The 14,524-nt window shown below is 39.0% G+C and overlaps 1 protein-coding gene across 1 annotated transcript in view; it reads right to left on the bottom strand.

Moving 5' to 3' along the window:
- Nucleotides 1-9,711, bottom strand: part of PPP1R1C (protein phosphatase 1 regulatory inhibitor subunit 1C) — a gene marked incomplete at both ends in the record, with an annotated part of 45,379 nt that extends 35,668 nt beyond the window's left edge. The window contains 3 exon segments of the mRNA XM_084288598.1: nt 7,133-7,193; nt 9,453-9,608; nt 9,610-9,711. Of these exon segments, the coding sequence (XP_084144724.1) occupies nt 7,133-7,193; nt 9,453-9,608; nt 9,610-9,711 (319 nt within the window).
- Between the last annotated feature and the right edge of the window lie 4,813 nt (nt 9,712-14,524).

The following is a 14,524-nucleotide window of genomic DNA, read 5'->3' on the forward strand; positions in this document are numbered from 1 at the left end:
TGGACCTATTTTGATCAAAAATAAATATTTAAATGTCACAAGCCCCAATAATTGTCTGCTCATATAGCTGTACTAAATATAGTTTAGGTACTTTGGCTATAGGTAGCTACATATGCCTAGATTTTTTTTTGTTGTTTTGTTTGTTTGTTTTTTAATCGGAAGCTCACCATGTATTCACATTTCTCACCAAAACAAAGTGTATGAAGTGTATAAGTATTTGGCACAGAGCAAATCTGTTAGGGTTCCTCTAGCAAAGTGCTAAGCTTTATGAGTGTAATAAAGCTTGAAGCTGTCAGACTGGCTTTCTCACAACATTATGTAGCTTTCCACACTGCTATTCTCTACCCCATGGCACACCTCGTTGTCACATTAGTGTGCATTAAGATGAAAACAGAGGTAAGCTGTTTGAAAGCTTATCAGTCCTGACACTGGATAATCAAGGAGCTGGAGATATGTAACACAAAACCATATATATTAAAAATGATTTGCAAATAATCTCCTGGGATGGAAGAAGGCTGTTTCTATGGTGCTTTTGTATAAGGAATGAGGAAAACAGATGAAGAGTACAAGGTTCAGTTCTAAAAATACCTCCTGTACTTTCAGATAGCTCCACGGATGTTGACCCATCAAACACAAAACCAACAGAGGGCAGGAAGCGGGAGCAACAAGCAGTGTCATGGCACACATTAGGAGCTCAGCTGCATGGGTAAGTAGAAGAGGAAGTAAATTCACTTGTGGAGTATAAAAGGATGGAATGGGAGAAATGGATAAATGTAATTTTGCCCAAACTATGAATGAGTGTCATGTCCTCTCAGCTGCACCATTTCTCCCATCTAGGTCCAAAATCTGAGTTCTGGTTGTAAATGCCCGGCTTGCATTTCCACACAGCAGTCATACTCAGTCCCTTCCACAACCCAGAACTTTCTCAGACCATGATTGCAGCTCATGCTTCCCCTTCTCATGGAGGGAAGACAAACATCACTGAATGTGAGGAACTTGTCTTGTTTTGACTGTGAATTTACTTATTTCAGCCAAGTAGACTGTAGCTGTCAGTGTAGTCTGGGGATTTAGTTTGTCAGCTGCAAATAGCAAAGGCTCATCCTGAGCTGAGCTGAGGACCACATAGTACCAAAGAGGAGGCACAATAATCCTTTGTAGTCATTGTATTTCTTTACCATAGTGGTTCTTCTGTGCAAATTAAAGAAATCTGAAGGCTGCTTTAATAACACTTACGGACACAACGTATTTTTATCAGGCTATGTGTCTACAACAGCCAAAGGAAGAGTGAAGGCATAATACCGACCACATGACAGTTAAGATGGCGAGTTAGGATGGCCTGACAGGTACCTGAAGGTACCAGTTCAGAACAATACAAGACCTGAAACTATTGGCTCTTTTTCGTCTTCAAGATACGTAGCAGCTTGCTTGGGCACTGTATGAAGCAGTACATATTTCACACTCATCCAGACTATGTGTTTTACACAATGCATGAATTGTGGGAATGTTTATATTTGTGAACTAATATGTTCATGACCTCAAAAAAAAAAAAAAAAAAAAAAAACAACCAGCAAAAATGCATCCGGGTGCCTCTGTGATAACCTCTAGATCAAGCAGAGCAGTGCACAGTTCATTCCAGCCAAATCAAAGCCTGGTCCTCCAGTGTGGTGTCTTTACCTTACTGCAGGCAGCATGACAGGTCCTTTGGTGATGATGATGACATAAAATCCTGTCTGCCTTTGAAAGATGCTAAGGAATTTTTATTTTAAATTAAAAAATGTTTCATGGCTTCTGTTTGGAATGTGTGAGCTGTTGCTTCTGGGCTGCATTAAAAACAGCTCAAGCACAGTTTCCTGTCCTTATTTATTCATTAATTAATTTCAGTCCATGAACTTTTTGTTTTTTGTTTTTTGTGGGTCAGACCGTGGAGTTTTCACTCACATACCATATGTGTGAGGAACTTATGCTGTGGCTTGTCCCAGGGACTCTGTGATCCTGAACTGCAGAGTAAATTCAAACTAACCCAAATGAAACAACATCCTAGCATAGGGTAAATAGGCAAGAAAAAAAAAAAAAAAAAGATGTAGTTTGTCACTGAACAACTGAAGTTCTGATGTCACATATCAGCCTGCAGATAGCAGGGTTTTTTCAAGCCTAGACATTTTCTTTCCAGTTCAAGAATTCCTCTGTTGCCTATTAGGGCTCATGCAGTGTTTGTTTTATGTATTCCATTGTTTCACCGTGTCATCTGGCCCTTCTCAGAACAGCCTTGACGAACACAAAGGACTGCACTGCCTGGACCAGCAGTGCCTCATCTCTCAGCATCTTTGTGCTAGTGGCAATGCACACAGAGCTAGCTGTACCAGTCCTGTGGTGAGGGACAAACACATCTTTTTCATTGCTTACTGCCATACCTCCATGAAGTCCTACAATATAATAAAAACAGACAGCACACTTAAATGATATTCAAATTTAGCATATAGAAAGGCCAATTTCTTAGACCAAAAAAAAAAAAAAAAAAAAAAGTTAATGACAGGTTTTTTTTATAACCACATTAGAAGCCTAAATTTGCAATTGAAAACAGCTGTTATTTGGCTTACACACTCTCTATTTTCTGAACCAAAGTAAGCAGCATGTCCTACCAGAATCTCATGCTTTTGAAAAACATATCAGTTTTCATGAACTGTGAGACCAAGAGTTCTCTGTTGATTCAAGTTTCAGTGAGCTTTTTGCCCGAGAAAGGACTGCAGGACTGGTTTACAATTGACCAGACAGCTGTCTCCTATCTAGCAAGTCTCTTTTGCCTTGCAAGAAAAAATGTGATTGTTAAATGTAAAACTTCAATGTCAGATAGAACTTAACACATCTACCCTCTCAAGGATATACTTCTGGCATAGTTTGCATCATCAGAAAAGCACAACTATACATGGCAATAAGATTTATTGTGCAGGGATAGCCTGGGAGTGTCTAGAACCAATTTAGCATTTAAAAAAACCACACACACACACACAACACACAAAAAATAAAACAACAACCTAATCTGCTTTGGGTTGTCATGGGACTGTAGCAGGTGTAAGGGCCATTCTTACTCCCACTACCCATCCATCTGCATTGTTTGCAGCTGTACTAAATACTGACCCTGCCCTTGAGACATCTCACCAGAGCTCTGGAGATCCTGCACTGAGCTGGGAGGTATGACTCCCTGTCCAGACAACCAAAAGTCAGCGGGGAACACAACAGAAAAATTGCTAATGCTCAAATACAGACTGCAAGCAAGTTCCTTATCTGGATATGGGCACAGCTTTCTTAAAAGTTACCTTTTCTACCTTGAAATTAGATTTGCCAAATACAAAAAGGCAGCTCTGAAGAATTATCAAAACACATTGCTATGTTTTTCTTATTTCCAAACACTAAGTAACATTTACATTACAAGGAAGGAAGCCAAAACATGCAACTGAGTAGAAAGGAGAGTTGCAAACAGCAAATACATAGAAAGTTCAGAAACACAGAATTTATTCTAATGTTTACCCATATTCTAGTATTTCAAGAAGACTGAACACTCTGACATGAGCTGAGCAGACCCTGCCAGCTAGACTGTTTGATGTTGCCTTGGCTCTGTGACAAAGCCAGTCCATACAGGAACGTTGGCATTGTTTTCTGATCAAAGTGAGCACTAATGGCATTAAACCTGAGCTGTGGTCTGATGTTTTCCTCCTTCAGCTGTCATTACTCTACATTGCTACCAGCTTTCATGCAAGCCATTGCAGTATGACACTGCTGGTTTAAAGCATGGATAGACCTGTATTTCAGATAGTAAGAACTGATTTTCATAAATATTCTCCTATACTTGGTAAGGAGACAGGAGATTGTGAGTGTATTATGGCATTAAAGAAAAGGTTGCTTTCCAGGTATGTAATTTTCAGTTTCTGTTGGCTTCAATGATACTGCAAGAGAAAGAGGAAGCAGGAGAGCTTTTAGCAATTTTTGGATTAAGCTCTTCTGCAGCATGACAGGTAAGAGTGTCTTTAAAACTAACCACATGCTTACATCCCTTTTTTAAAGGATCAGGATTGTGCAACTGTTGCTATAGCAGGATATGACTGGGTTTCCTTGGTAATCTATACAGGCATGCTGTTTAGGATGAGACACTGCAAGTTTCTGTAGTTCTGCCCACTAAAATTAGGCTCTGCTCTCACAGATAGTAAAACGGTCTTGTAATTTCAAATAATAGTAAAACCAGTTAGATATTATGAAATCAAATATCAGATTCTCAGAAAAAATACAGCTCAATTGATGGCAACAATTACTCTTAAGGTGAATCACTTCATAACTTGAGTCTCAATTTTTCTAGTGCTAACTTCTCTGCTGAGATGTGACATAATCCACAATAAAGCACTTTACAGAACACATACAGAAAAAGTTGATTTTTTTTTCATCACTATGTTGCTTCAGAAGCCCGTGATGTCCACTGCAATCATTATTGATACTGTCACTATTTAAATTTCTCTTTTGCTGTCTTTGATTGAAATTATATATGATGCCAACCAGAGTAAGCAGGTACAAATGCACCAATCAATGATACTATGGTCTTGATATTTTGCTTCTGCAGTCACATCTACCACCTGCCTGTAAATCATTTAGTGTGGTCTGGCATTTACTGTCTCCTTGGGCAGGGAAGCCAAGGGGACTCTTAAAGTTTTGAAGTAGTTGTCATCTCCAAATGCTGTTTTAAATTACTTATCCTTAGTAGCCATTCCATCTTCACTTTATAGTACAATGGTCCTTACGTACATACGTGAAGACAGATTCCTCTCAAATCTGTTGTAGACATCAGGGCTGGATGAGAAGACTTAGAGGAAAGTGACTGTTTTAGATCTATGTATGGCACAACTCAAACGTAATTTATTATAAAGTTTTGAAATGTCCAAAATCATTTTACTCCTTTCTGGTTTCCAGATGGGTCTATATCCAGAATGCCAGAATACCACAAAAATGCTACTTTTTTCATGCTGCAATCAAGAGCAGATGCAACAGAAGGCTATAGAAAAGTCTGATTCTTAGAAAATGCCTCTCTCTGATTTTCAAAATAAAAGAAGTTTAGATAATTTGAGTAAACTTTGCATGGGCATCTGAACATTTAGAATTGCACTGGGTCATGCATTTCATGCCCTTGGAAGCATATACTTCACTATCTGTTACTAATGAGGGAATTGAAGTACTTCAGTGGGCAAAAATAAAGAGACAGGATTCTAGTTTAGTCCAGTTCTAATTTAATAGCTATCTTTGAAAATATCTCTTCAATTCTCTGTTGCTCATTTTTCTCATATATTTAGAAAATCATGCTTTTAATGAAAATTGTGGTAGTGTCAAGTTTTCACCCTTACTACTGTTATTTTTTTTACTGTAAACATGAGCATTAAAGAATTAACCATTGTTTGGAGATGAATCATTATTTGTTATATCATTGAACTCTATTCAAAATCAAGTAGCAAACTAGCAGTAGGAGTTTAATCTGCAAGTTGGCAAGAGTCTCTAGGACTTGCTGACTCCTCTGAAAGTTGAAGGTATACAATAATTTCAGAAGTAGCCTGGCACCTTGCAAGATCACACCCGTAATGAATTTATTTACGATTCATACTCCCATTGCAAATCTATAATCTGACTTTCCAATTTGGCTTTGTGGATCTTGTATTCAGTGGGTTTACATAGCTACATGTGCACGCTCCTTTCAAAACACTTGCCCATATCAAGCATGCCATATGGAAACACATATGCACATACTCATGCAGAAACGACATGAAGGGGGAAAGGAAAATGAAGGTGCTTATAATTTTGTTATTTTTGTCTTACTCTGTATAAAATTAAAAAAAAATAAAAAGACAAGATTTTAATCTAACCAAAGAACTTTCATCAATACTGGTTTTCCAGTACCTAATAAGAGGGGATAACATATCCATGAATAAACATAGGTGAAAAGGATGAATACTAGCTCTTGGGTTTACATGGAAGTTTACTGATACTTGCAGCAATCCTAACTGATAATAAAAATGATTTATTTAAAGATTTATTATGAACATTGCAGGAAAGGAGATAACAGACATGCACCACTTTGTTTACACTAAAATTTCCTGTAAATTAAAAAGAGTTCTTATTCTCTGTTTGGTTTTGATTTGGTACTCTACCAAGTATCTGTTTATAAAAGGAAATATGACAGTACAAACTGTACAAAGTGAATTGCAAAAGAGATTATCAGTCAAGGTGAGTTTGCTTTAAATTAAGTCCTAGCAACACAGGCACTGTATCCCATTAACCTAAGGAAAGTCGGTCTGAGGTAGATCTTTCATGCATCATTATTGAGAGCTGAACTGCCTGAAACATGGGCCAGAATGCTACTCTCCAAACTGGGATCAGCATTAGCCCTGCAGCAAATGCATGGGCCACTTGCAGTGTCAAAATAATATAACCTTAACCATATGCCATGCTTGAACATCCCTAATCTGAGCTATGCTGCAATGATCTCAACCTCAAGAGCAGGGTTCTTTAAATGCTTCTCTCAGCGCATTTCTCAGGAATTTCAGCTACTGGTGACATTAATCAGATTGGGAGAGCATCAGCACACTGCAGTAAGAGGAGATCTCAGTAGAGCTAAGATGGTTTAAATTTACTGAGATACCAGTGCATACAGCAATGATCTAAAAGATATATCAGTGAGAAAAAGCCTGAACTGCTTTTTAAAGAATGAAGAGATAAGGCAGGAAAATAATGTTGCAGAGGGCTATATAAGATAAAAGTTTGATGTGAAGTAAAGTAGGTAATGTGTTTCAAATTCTGTCTTAAGGACTCAAATTCTGTCTTAAGGACTCAAATTCTGTCTTAAGGATCATGTTTACTCTCCTTGTACATACAACAAAACTTAGGGAAGTATAAAATACTGAAATTATTGCCATCATCTGGAAGCCAAGATTTACATGGATTCATGTTTTTTACTCCAAACTGTTCTATGGTCCATTATTTAATATTTAGTACTTTGAAATTACTGCTGGATTTTTAAAATCATGTAGTTCATTAACTAACCATTTTGCAGACAATCCCAAATACACAAATTCAATAGTTTAGAAAGTATGCTGGCACTTACCCGGGGGCACATGATCATTCATGATGACGAGTGATGCTGGCGTAGGCCTTCTTTTCCTGATCTGTAACGTGCACAAAGCAAGGAGAGTCATCAGGGACCACCAATCACCCCACACTCAAAGCAAAACAAACAAGCCATCTGATGTCCTCCTGACTGTAAACCAGGCAAAGTTAAAAAAGAAAATATTTAAAGGAACAGCAGCACATTGCTGTCTTTCTGACTGTTCTTCTGGACTGACAATGATCAGGGTCATGCTGATGCTTGTATATGGAAAACACAGGGGAGATCCTTCTTGTATAAGTTTTTGGACATTCATTGCTGATATGTTTTGGTTATATCTTAAAATAATTGGTATTTACCTTTGTTTCAGGAAAATAACTGCAGTAGTTTGTGAACTTATATATTCAAATAGCTACTGCTGTTATAGCTCTCACAAGCAATTATGAATATGATTTTTTTTGAAGCACACTTGAGAGCTGACATTGTATATGTGTTTTCTGATGAATTTATATTTCTAAACTGTGGCCAGAAGTGGTGTTGTTGTTCTTTAACTAAAGAAAATAATAGTCAAAACTTTAAAAAGAATGTTTCCAAATAGCACTAGCTTAGTTATTTACCTATCAATATGTAATTCTGAATAGAAATCGTATGCAGTTCTTCTTATTCAAAGTTTATTTGACTAAGCTTTTTTTTTGTTCCATTAACACTGATTGAACTACATGATATTGGACTACCCTTCTATAATGGACATATTTGCATTGAAAGTTGCTACGCTAAAACTTCCAGACTATCAATATTCTATTGAATTCAAGAGAGAGACTGGGTATTTCAGCTAGAAACCACACTGACACAAGTGCTCAATGTCAGTGCATTTGTTCTTTTTTAATTGCTGAGCTCTGTAGTGAGCTGGGTTCAAATTTTGCTTTCAGAGGTGTAAATGGAAAATTACAACATCAGGTTTAATGGGGTTATACCAGATTAGAGTAAATGTATCTGACAGCAGTATTTACTAATTTAATTTCATCACACCTCCACAGCATAAATGAATAGTACTTGGAATTAAACTCACAACAACAACAAAATGATTACCCTTAAAATCTAGGCAGAATTTGTGGCACAGCATTTCAAAAGCCATGGGAATCCAGTGAAATCCAAATAGTATGATTCTTACAGATTTCAGAAAAAAAAATATCAGAACACAGCCTGCTTGAATTCAATGCAGGGCTTTTCATAAGGCACAGACATTTTATAGTTCAGAAGTACCAATGGACAAAATGAAGACCTGCAGCAATTCTCTCCTGCACCCTTCTAGTACTTCTTCATTCAGTGGTCACTCACAAGCCATTGCTTTCTGGCAAAGGCTCACATCAGAATATTCAGGAAACAAGATACCTGTCCTAAAGGTGCCAATACTTTTGTCGTTAACACAGAACTGTCAAGGTTATGCTATTCCCCTGGTATCATCTAAAACTAGACTTACAAAAATAGAAGCAAATGTCGAGAAGTACTTGCACTGAGAGAAATATACTGGGTGACCTAATTACAATTTATCCAGATTTTCTCCTAAGCTTATGTCTGTTCTTCTTTATGTACATCTATGCATAGCTGTACATAATAACCATGTGTACAGAAAAACAAATTTCCTCCATAGACTGCTGTATTGTTTTATATATATTACATATATCTGTGTATGTGTATGGGAGTCAAAACCTAAAATAGTATACATATTAATCTCATACATACAATTCTACATCCAGACATATTTCTACACTTACGTACATATCTTTAAAATATGTAAAACATTTTAACAATGATATAAATAAGACTATACTAATCATGTAAAATACAGGATATAACTGAAAGGATAAATTGTGCAAAATGTAATTCATTTTATCATGTTAAAATGAATGGTAAATAAGCTGTCTTCTAACTGGACTGTGCAATATGTCTCATTAGGTACCTATTATAAACTTCATGTTTTGCTTTATATAAAAATAATCTTCTTAAGTTTATTGAGAATGTGTATTCAAGTGGAGCGTATGCATTAGAGCACAAGGTCCAGTTACAGGAACAGCACAGAAAACACATACTGAATAAACCTACCCAAGATAAAGAAGGCTTATTCTGGCTGGAGGATATATCCAACTCTCTTTTTGCATGTATCCAAACAGTGCTGTAACTTCCAGAACATTTGGTCTGTAGTTAAGCTAATATAAGTTGGAAAAGCATTTAGGCCATAAGTATGACCTGTTACCACCCTACATCTTGCACCCATTCTACCCCTTTCCCTCAAAACCGTGAGAGAAACCAGTCTGCTTACCTGCTCAGCTGCTTCGGGATCTATTTGACTCTGAAACAGCGGCACAGCAAACTGGATCTTTTTGGGGCTGTTGGGCTCCATCGCAATGCTGAGGTGAGGCAGGCGAAAGCAGAGCCTGGAGCGCCTGAGAACAGAGCCTTGTTCTGCGGCTCTCCCCGGCGCCCTCCCTAAAGCCACGCTGTGTGCTCCTCAGTAACAGCTGTAATTCCCGACTTAGCAAGTGGATCTGTGTGAGCCGAGCAGCTCCCTTATTCCACATCCACAGAGATGCCGCTGGCTTGACTATTTTTTCCCCACTCCCCTCTCCCCTCTCTTCTCCAGTCCTTCAGATCCTCTCAGCACAAAGCTAAAAGGAACAATAAGCTAATTGTGCACCAGTTCACTTCTGCATATGCCAAGCATTCACTCAGAAGCTAATTGAAAACGCAATACTAGCATTGCATGGCCTGGAGCCCTGGGATTTGAAAGAGAGGATCTCTCCACCGTACATTACTATCTGGCTGCTCAGAAGTGCAACGCAAGCTCCCTCTGAGTATTGCTGATGGGCTCTTAATTATTGATGAACACAAATCAGGAAGTTTTCAGATTTTGGGGGTGGAGGTAGCTGGAGGGGTGGATGCAATAATTCCGTCTCTGTTACAGTGTGCCAGAACTGCTCTCCTCTTTTCACGTATCACACAACCGCCTTTGCTCTTCCAAATCCTTTTCTAAACCTCTTCCAGGAAGATTTTTTGATGACGATGCTACATAGATGCCTACACTTTCTTGAAGCATATCTGGCGTGCTAAGTGCAGTTTGCACCTTAGGCTAGTTCATATTTAGACTGCAAACTCTTCTGGTAGGATCCATCTTAGATAACTTCAGACACTGAGAAGTTCAGTGCATTTAAGCCAGCAATATGGGCTCCCGACAGCTTGACACATCAGAGCATGTTTCGTTCTGTCCCACTTAAGTGCAATATAGCATCTACTGGAGATGACATTTTGTCTCTGTCAACCCTAGAAAAAGTAAAGATGGCTCAGCCTAGTCACTTCGCTTTTAGAAGGCTAAAATTCAGAGTCCCAAATCCTGCTTTGGGTTACAAAATCTGTGCCTTCTTTTAAGACCAGGAAAATAATTCGGTCAATCATACCAGTAACATTCTGGTGAATCTGCTTGATTTTCCCTTTTAATTTCATCTTAATGAGAAGTATATGAAACAATATAAGTGACCATTAACGTAACCTACCCATTTGCTCAGAGCTCCTGACCACTGCAAAGCAGCACAGCAGAGCTCTTGCAGCAAAGGTGCTCTTGATGCTAAAGCTGCGTCCCTGGACAGACAATACTGTAGGCAGGTCAAAGGACTATGCTGTAAGCACAGCTCTAAGCCCACAGCCAAAGAGCATTGGATCAATCTCCTGGTAACCATTACAAACAATTGGAAAGAAAGAAAACAAGGCAAGTCCTGACTGGTATGGCACTTCGAAGAGACAGATTAATCTGGGATAAGGCTAGCTGTAGAGAGCAAGTGAATTTTCATCAGCTTATTGGAAGACCTGTGAACTCTCTCAGTAGAACTACAACCAGTCAGGATGAAGAGCAAACAGGTAAAATGCACAGAGAAGAGTAACTTGAGCCTGCCCTGACAGACTGCAGTAAGGAAACAGACAAGCAGCAGAATTCAGAGCTGAGGCTCTGAAACCAAAACTCAAAGGAATTTGAAAACACACTTCTGGTCCAGGCCACTGAAAGGATCAAGGATTTTCACAGTTCATCACAGATTTATTCTAAAGCCACTGAGTATTTCTCCATCTGTGCCAGTAGGGAAGGCGGGGGAAGGAGTAGGGATAATGGGTAAAAATAATGCAGAGGCTGTGCACAGCAGAACAAACCTGAAAGTCAAGGTTTGGATTCATACAAATGAAAATAGTTAACACATTATCAGAATACCGGGATATTTCTGAACAGAGGCAAATGCACAAGCCAGTTAGTTTATGAAAAACGTCTAGCCCAGAAGGTGAGAATATACTAGATGTTAAAGGCCTGGTTGACTCAATGATCAGAAATAACTCATAGTGAGGGATGAAATTTCTCTCATCATCCAAATTAAAACTCCTTTGTACCACAGTGGCTTCTAGTTGATGGCATGTAGCTGGAAAAAATGCCAGTTACTTAACTGACAACTTGCTTGATGCTTTGTGTTGGTTGGCACAAACCATTTTTGAGAGCTATGAGAAAGCCGTGGCTTACAGCAGATGTTCAGAGATCAGAATAGAGACATGGAGCTCAGCACTGCACACCCTACCAAAAATAACAGGCTTCATATTCTGCTGTGTTGCTTTTCTCACAAGAGTTGATCCCTGGACTTACATAAAGTTGAAGTTTGCAAAGCCACCACTCATAAACTGGAACCAATTTTAGTTATAACTTTTCCATAGATCCATTAAAGCAAGGGACTGAAAAGGATCACTTGAGTGACTGAATCTGTGGATGTTCTTTTCACTGAAAAAACACCACATTACAAAAGTGAATTACGCATATAATATTCTTCAAGTATCTCTGAATCTGAAAGAATTGTTCTTTTCCTGAGAGGCTAAATGAAAAAAAAAAAAAAAAAAAAAAAAAAAAAAGAAAGCAATTAATTTATACTGATGCTGTCTTCCCACATCTTTTCTTAAAGCTGCAGCCATTTAATTTGCCAACATACCCCCCTGTCCAGAGATGTCTCCCTTAATTAATACAACTGTACAACTGGAACTGCAATGTAGTAGAAAGCTTTCCTTCACTGAGCTGTGTAACATGTAGCATCCACCTGTTTTTTGATGAGTAGAATAGATAGGAACTCCTATCAGATAGCATCTGATAGGACAGACCATATACGATCATTGGAGTCCAGCATAAATCTGCTCAGGGAATGTCTCATTGCTGGTGATTTTCCTGTCAGATTTATTGTGATAGTTCAAGTGCATTAACTTAGAATTGTAGAACTGCAGAAAAGTCTTAGATGGAGAGGACTTCTGGAGATACCTGTTCTGACATGCTGCTTGATGCAGGGCCTGAGACCAGGTTATCTTAGGCTCTCTCAAGCTGATTTTGGAGTATTTTTAGTATTAAGGTGAAATGTTCACCTTAGTTCTACTTACCACAGCAAATGAAAGAGACACACCGAACAATGACACTCAGTGTTTCTTAAGATTGTTTTTAAACCTTCACTGCTCCTACAAAGACTAATCACAATGTGCTTTATATAGATAGACAATTAGAGGCAGAGCACAGCTGCAGCAGTTCTGCTGGCACAGCCCAGAGCTGACAGTGAAGGAAGAGAGGCCCAGGCAGCTTTCACTAAGGACAATCAGAGTTGGGGGAGGTTTTCAGGACAGTCTAATTATACGGTCTCACAAGACCTTCATGAGCAGACATGCCATTAACTTGTAGATGTCTATCACAGACAAGCCATCTATTGTAGATATCTACAAAACTTTGTGTATTAAATTATGCTACAATTACAGCTATAGGATTACAGGCGCTATAGTTCTCATTACAAAAGCTTAAAATTTCTTTCACTAATGGTAAAGTCAGGTCACGTTCAGATAGTGAAAGAACGTTACAGCAGTAAATGGCTGACAGGCTGATAGAGGTGGTTCAGCTCTCGCCTGCTGGACATTGCTGTCTAAAGGAATCATGTCTTGAAGTTGTTGCTAGCAATAGTATCTGAGAAACAAGTTCAACAGCCACTTGAAGAAATGAAGCAACAAAGCCACTCCCTGTCAGGCTGAGAAGGGAACCAGACAGCAAGGGCAGGACAGGACAGAGGGACAGGTCCCTAATAGACTGCCAGGCCGCAGGGACAGGCCTAGCAGGGAGAGGCCCTCCAGGCCTGTAGCGTGGAGGTGCCTGCCTTGGCCGCTCTCCTCTTTGCACTGCTCTGGAGCTGGCTGCCCAGCTGTCTTTACGTGCATTACAACAATAAAAGTATTTTTTTTAATAGTAGAAGAGGCATATTTCAGTGAGAAGTTGGATATAGCCTTTCAGGATTACTGCATCAGCTTACTCTTACACCTAATTTGCAGCACTAGATGTCTCCAGGCAAAATGTGTTTGCATTTTCTATAGACTGCATCATAGTCTGGGGAAGAACTGAAATGCATTTAAGTACTGCCAAATCCTTTTAGCTCATCTTCTGTTTTTAGTGCACTCCCCACAATGTTTCAAATTCCTTCATGATTCAGCTAAAACTATCATGGAAACAAAAATAATAATAACTGTCTAAGATCTTTCCTTTCTATGTCATTCACTAGGTTCTGGTATGAACCGTTGTCATGATGAGATACCAAATTATTCACAGCTCCTGCCTGAGATATTTTCCCTATTGTAGAAGGAGAGTATTATATTTTTTTCACAGTCAATGACCAAGGCTGCTGGGAAGGGAACTCAGCAGGCTGTCCTGCGCTCCACACCATTTTGGCTGTGGCTGCGATCAGCCTCTGCTTCTCTGTGGTGATGAGGGGCTACTGCAACACCAACCTGGAGAGGAGGGAGACCTGGAGCTGCCTGTGAATGTGCTAAAATCAGATGCAACTCTTCCAAGAATAAGCACTGACATTTCCAAAAGTGCCCTGAAAGCTTCCTTTCAAAATAGTTAAATACAGGTGTTGCTGTTGAGTGGGTAGCTTCCACTCAGCCTCTGGAAACACAGTCAGATATTGATATGCAAAAAATGCAAAAGATTTAAAATCTGTACATGTGGGGCAACTAAGAGCAGAACACATCTGTCTTGTGAGCAGCAAGTGCTGCTGCAGGCAGGTCAGGATGGAGAACCAAAAGCATTGTTGAGCAGTCACAGGATCAGGGGGACATGAAGTGAAAGCTGTCGGCCTACTAACAGAGTAACCCAAATTTGTGTTGGCAGTACTTGTCCATCAAACACCAGGTTTGGTCAACATTAACTGTATACATGGATTCATAAGATCTAGATACGTAAAAAAAACAGCTATTTTTATTTATAATTTCTCTTTAGTTGAGATAATCACTCCTTAGCAGTGTAATTGTAATCATCATCAGTTTAAAGTTACCTTGACCTGAGGATGTAAG

The sequence above is a fragment of the Netta rufina genome (genome assembly GCF_964035555.1).
Source record: "Netta rufina genome assembly, chromosome: 6".
Taxonomy (NCBI): Eukaryota; Metazoa; Chordata; class Aves; order Anseriformes; family Anatidae; genus Netta; species Netta rufina.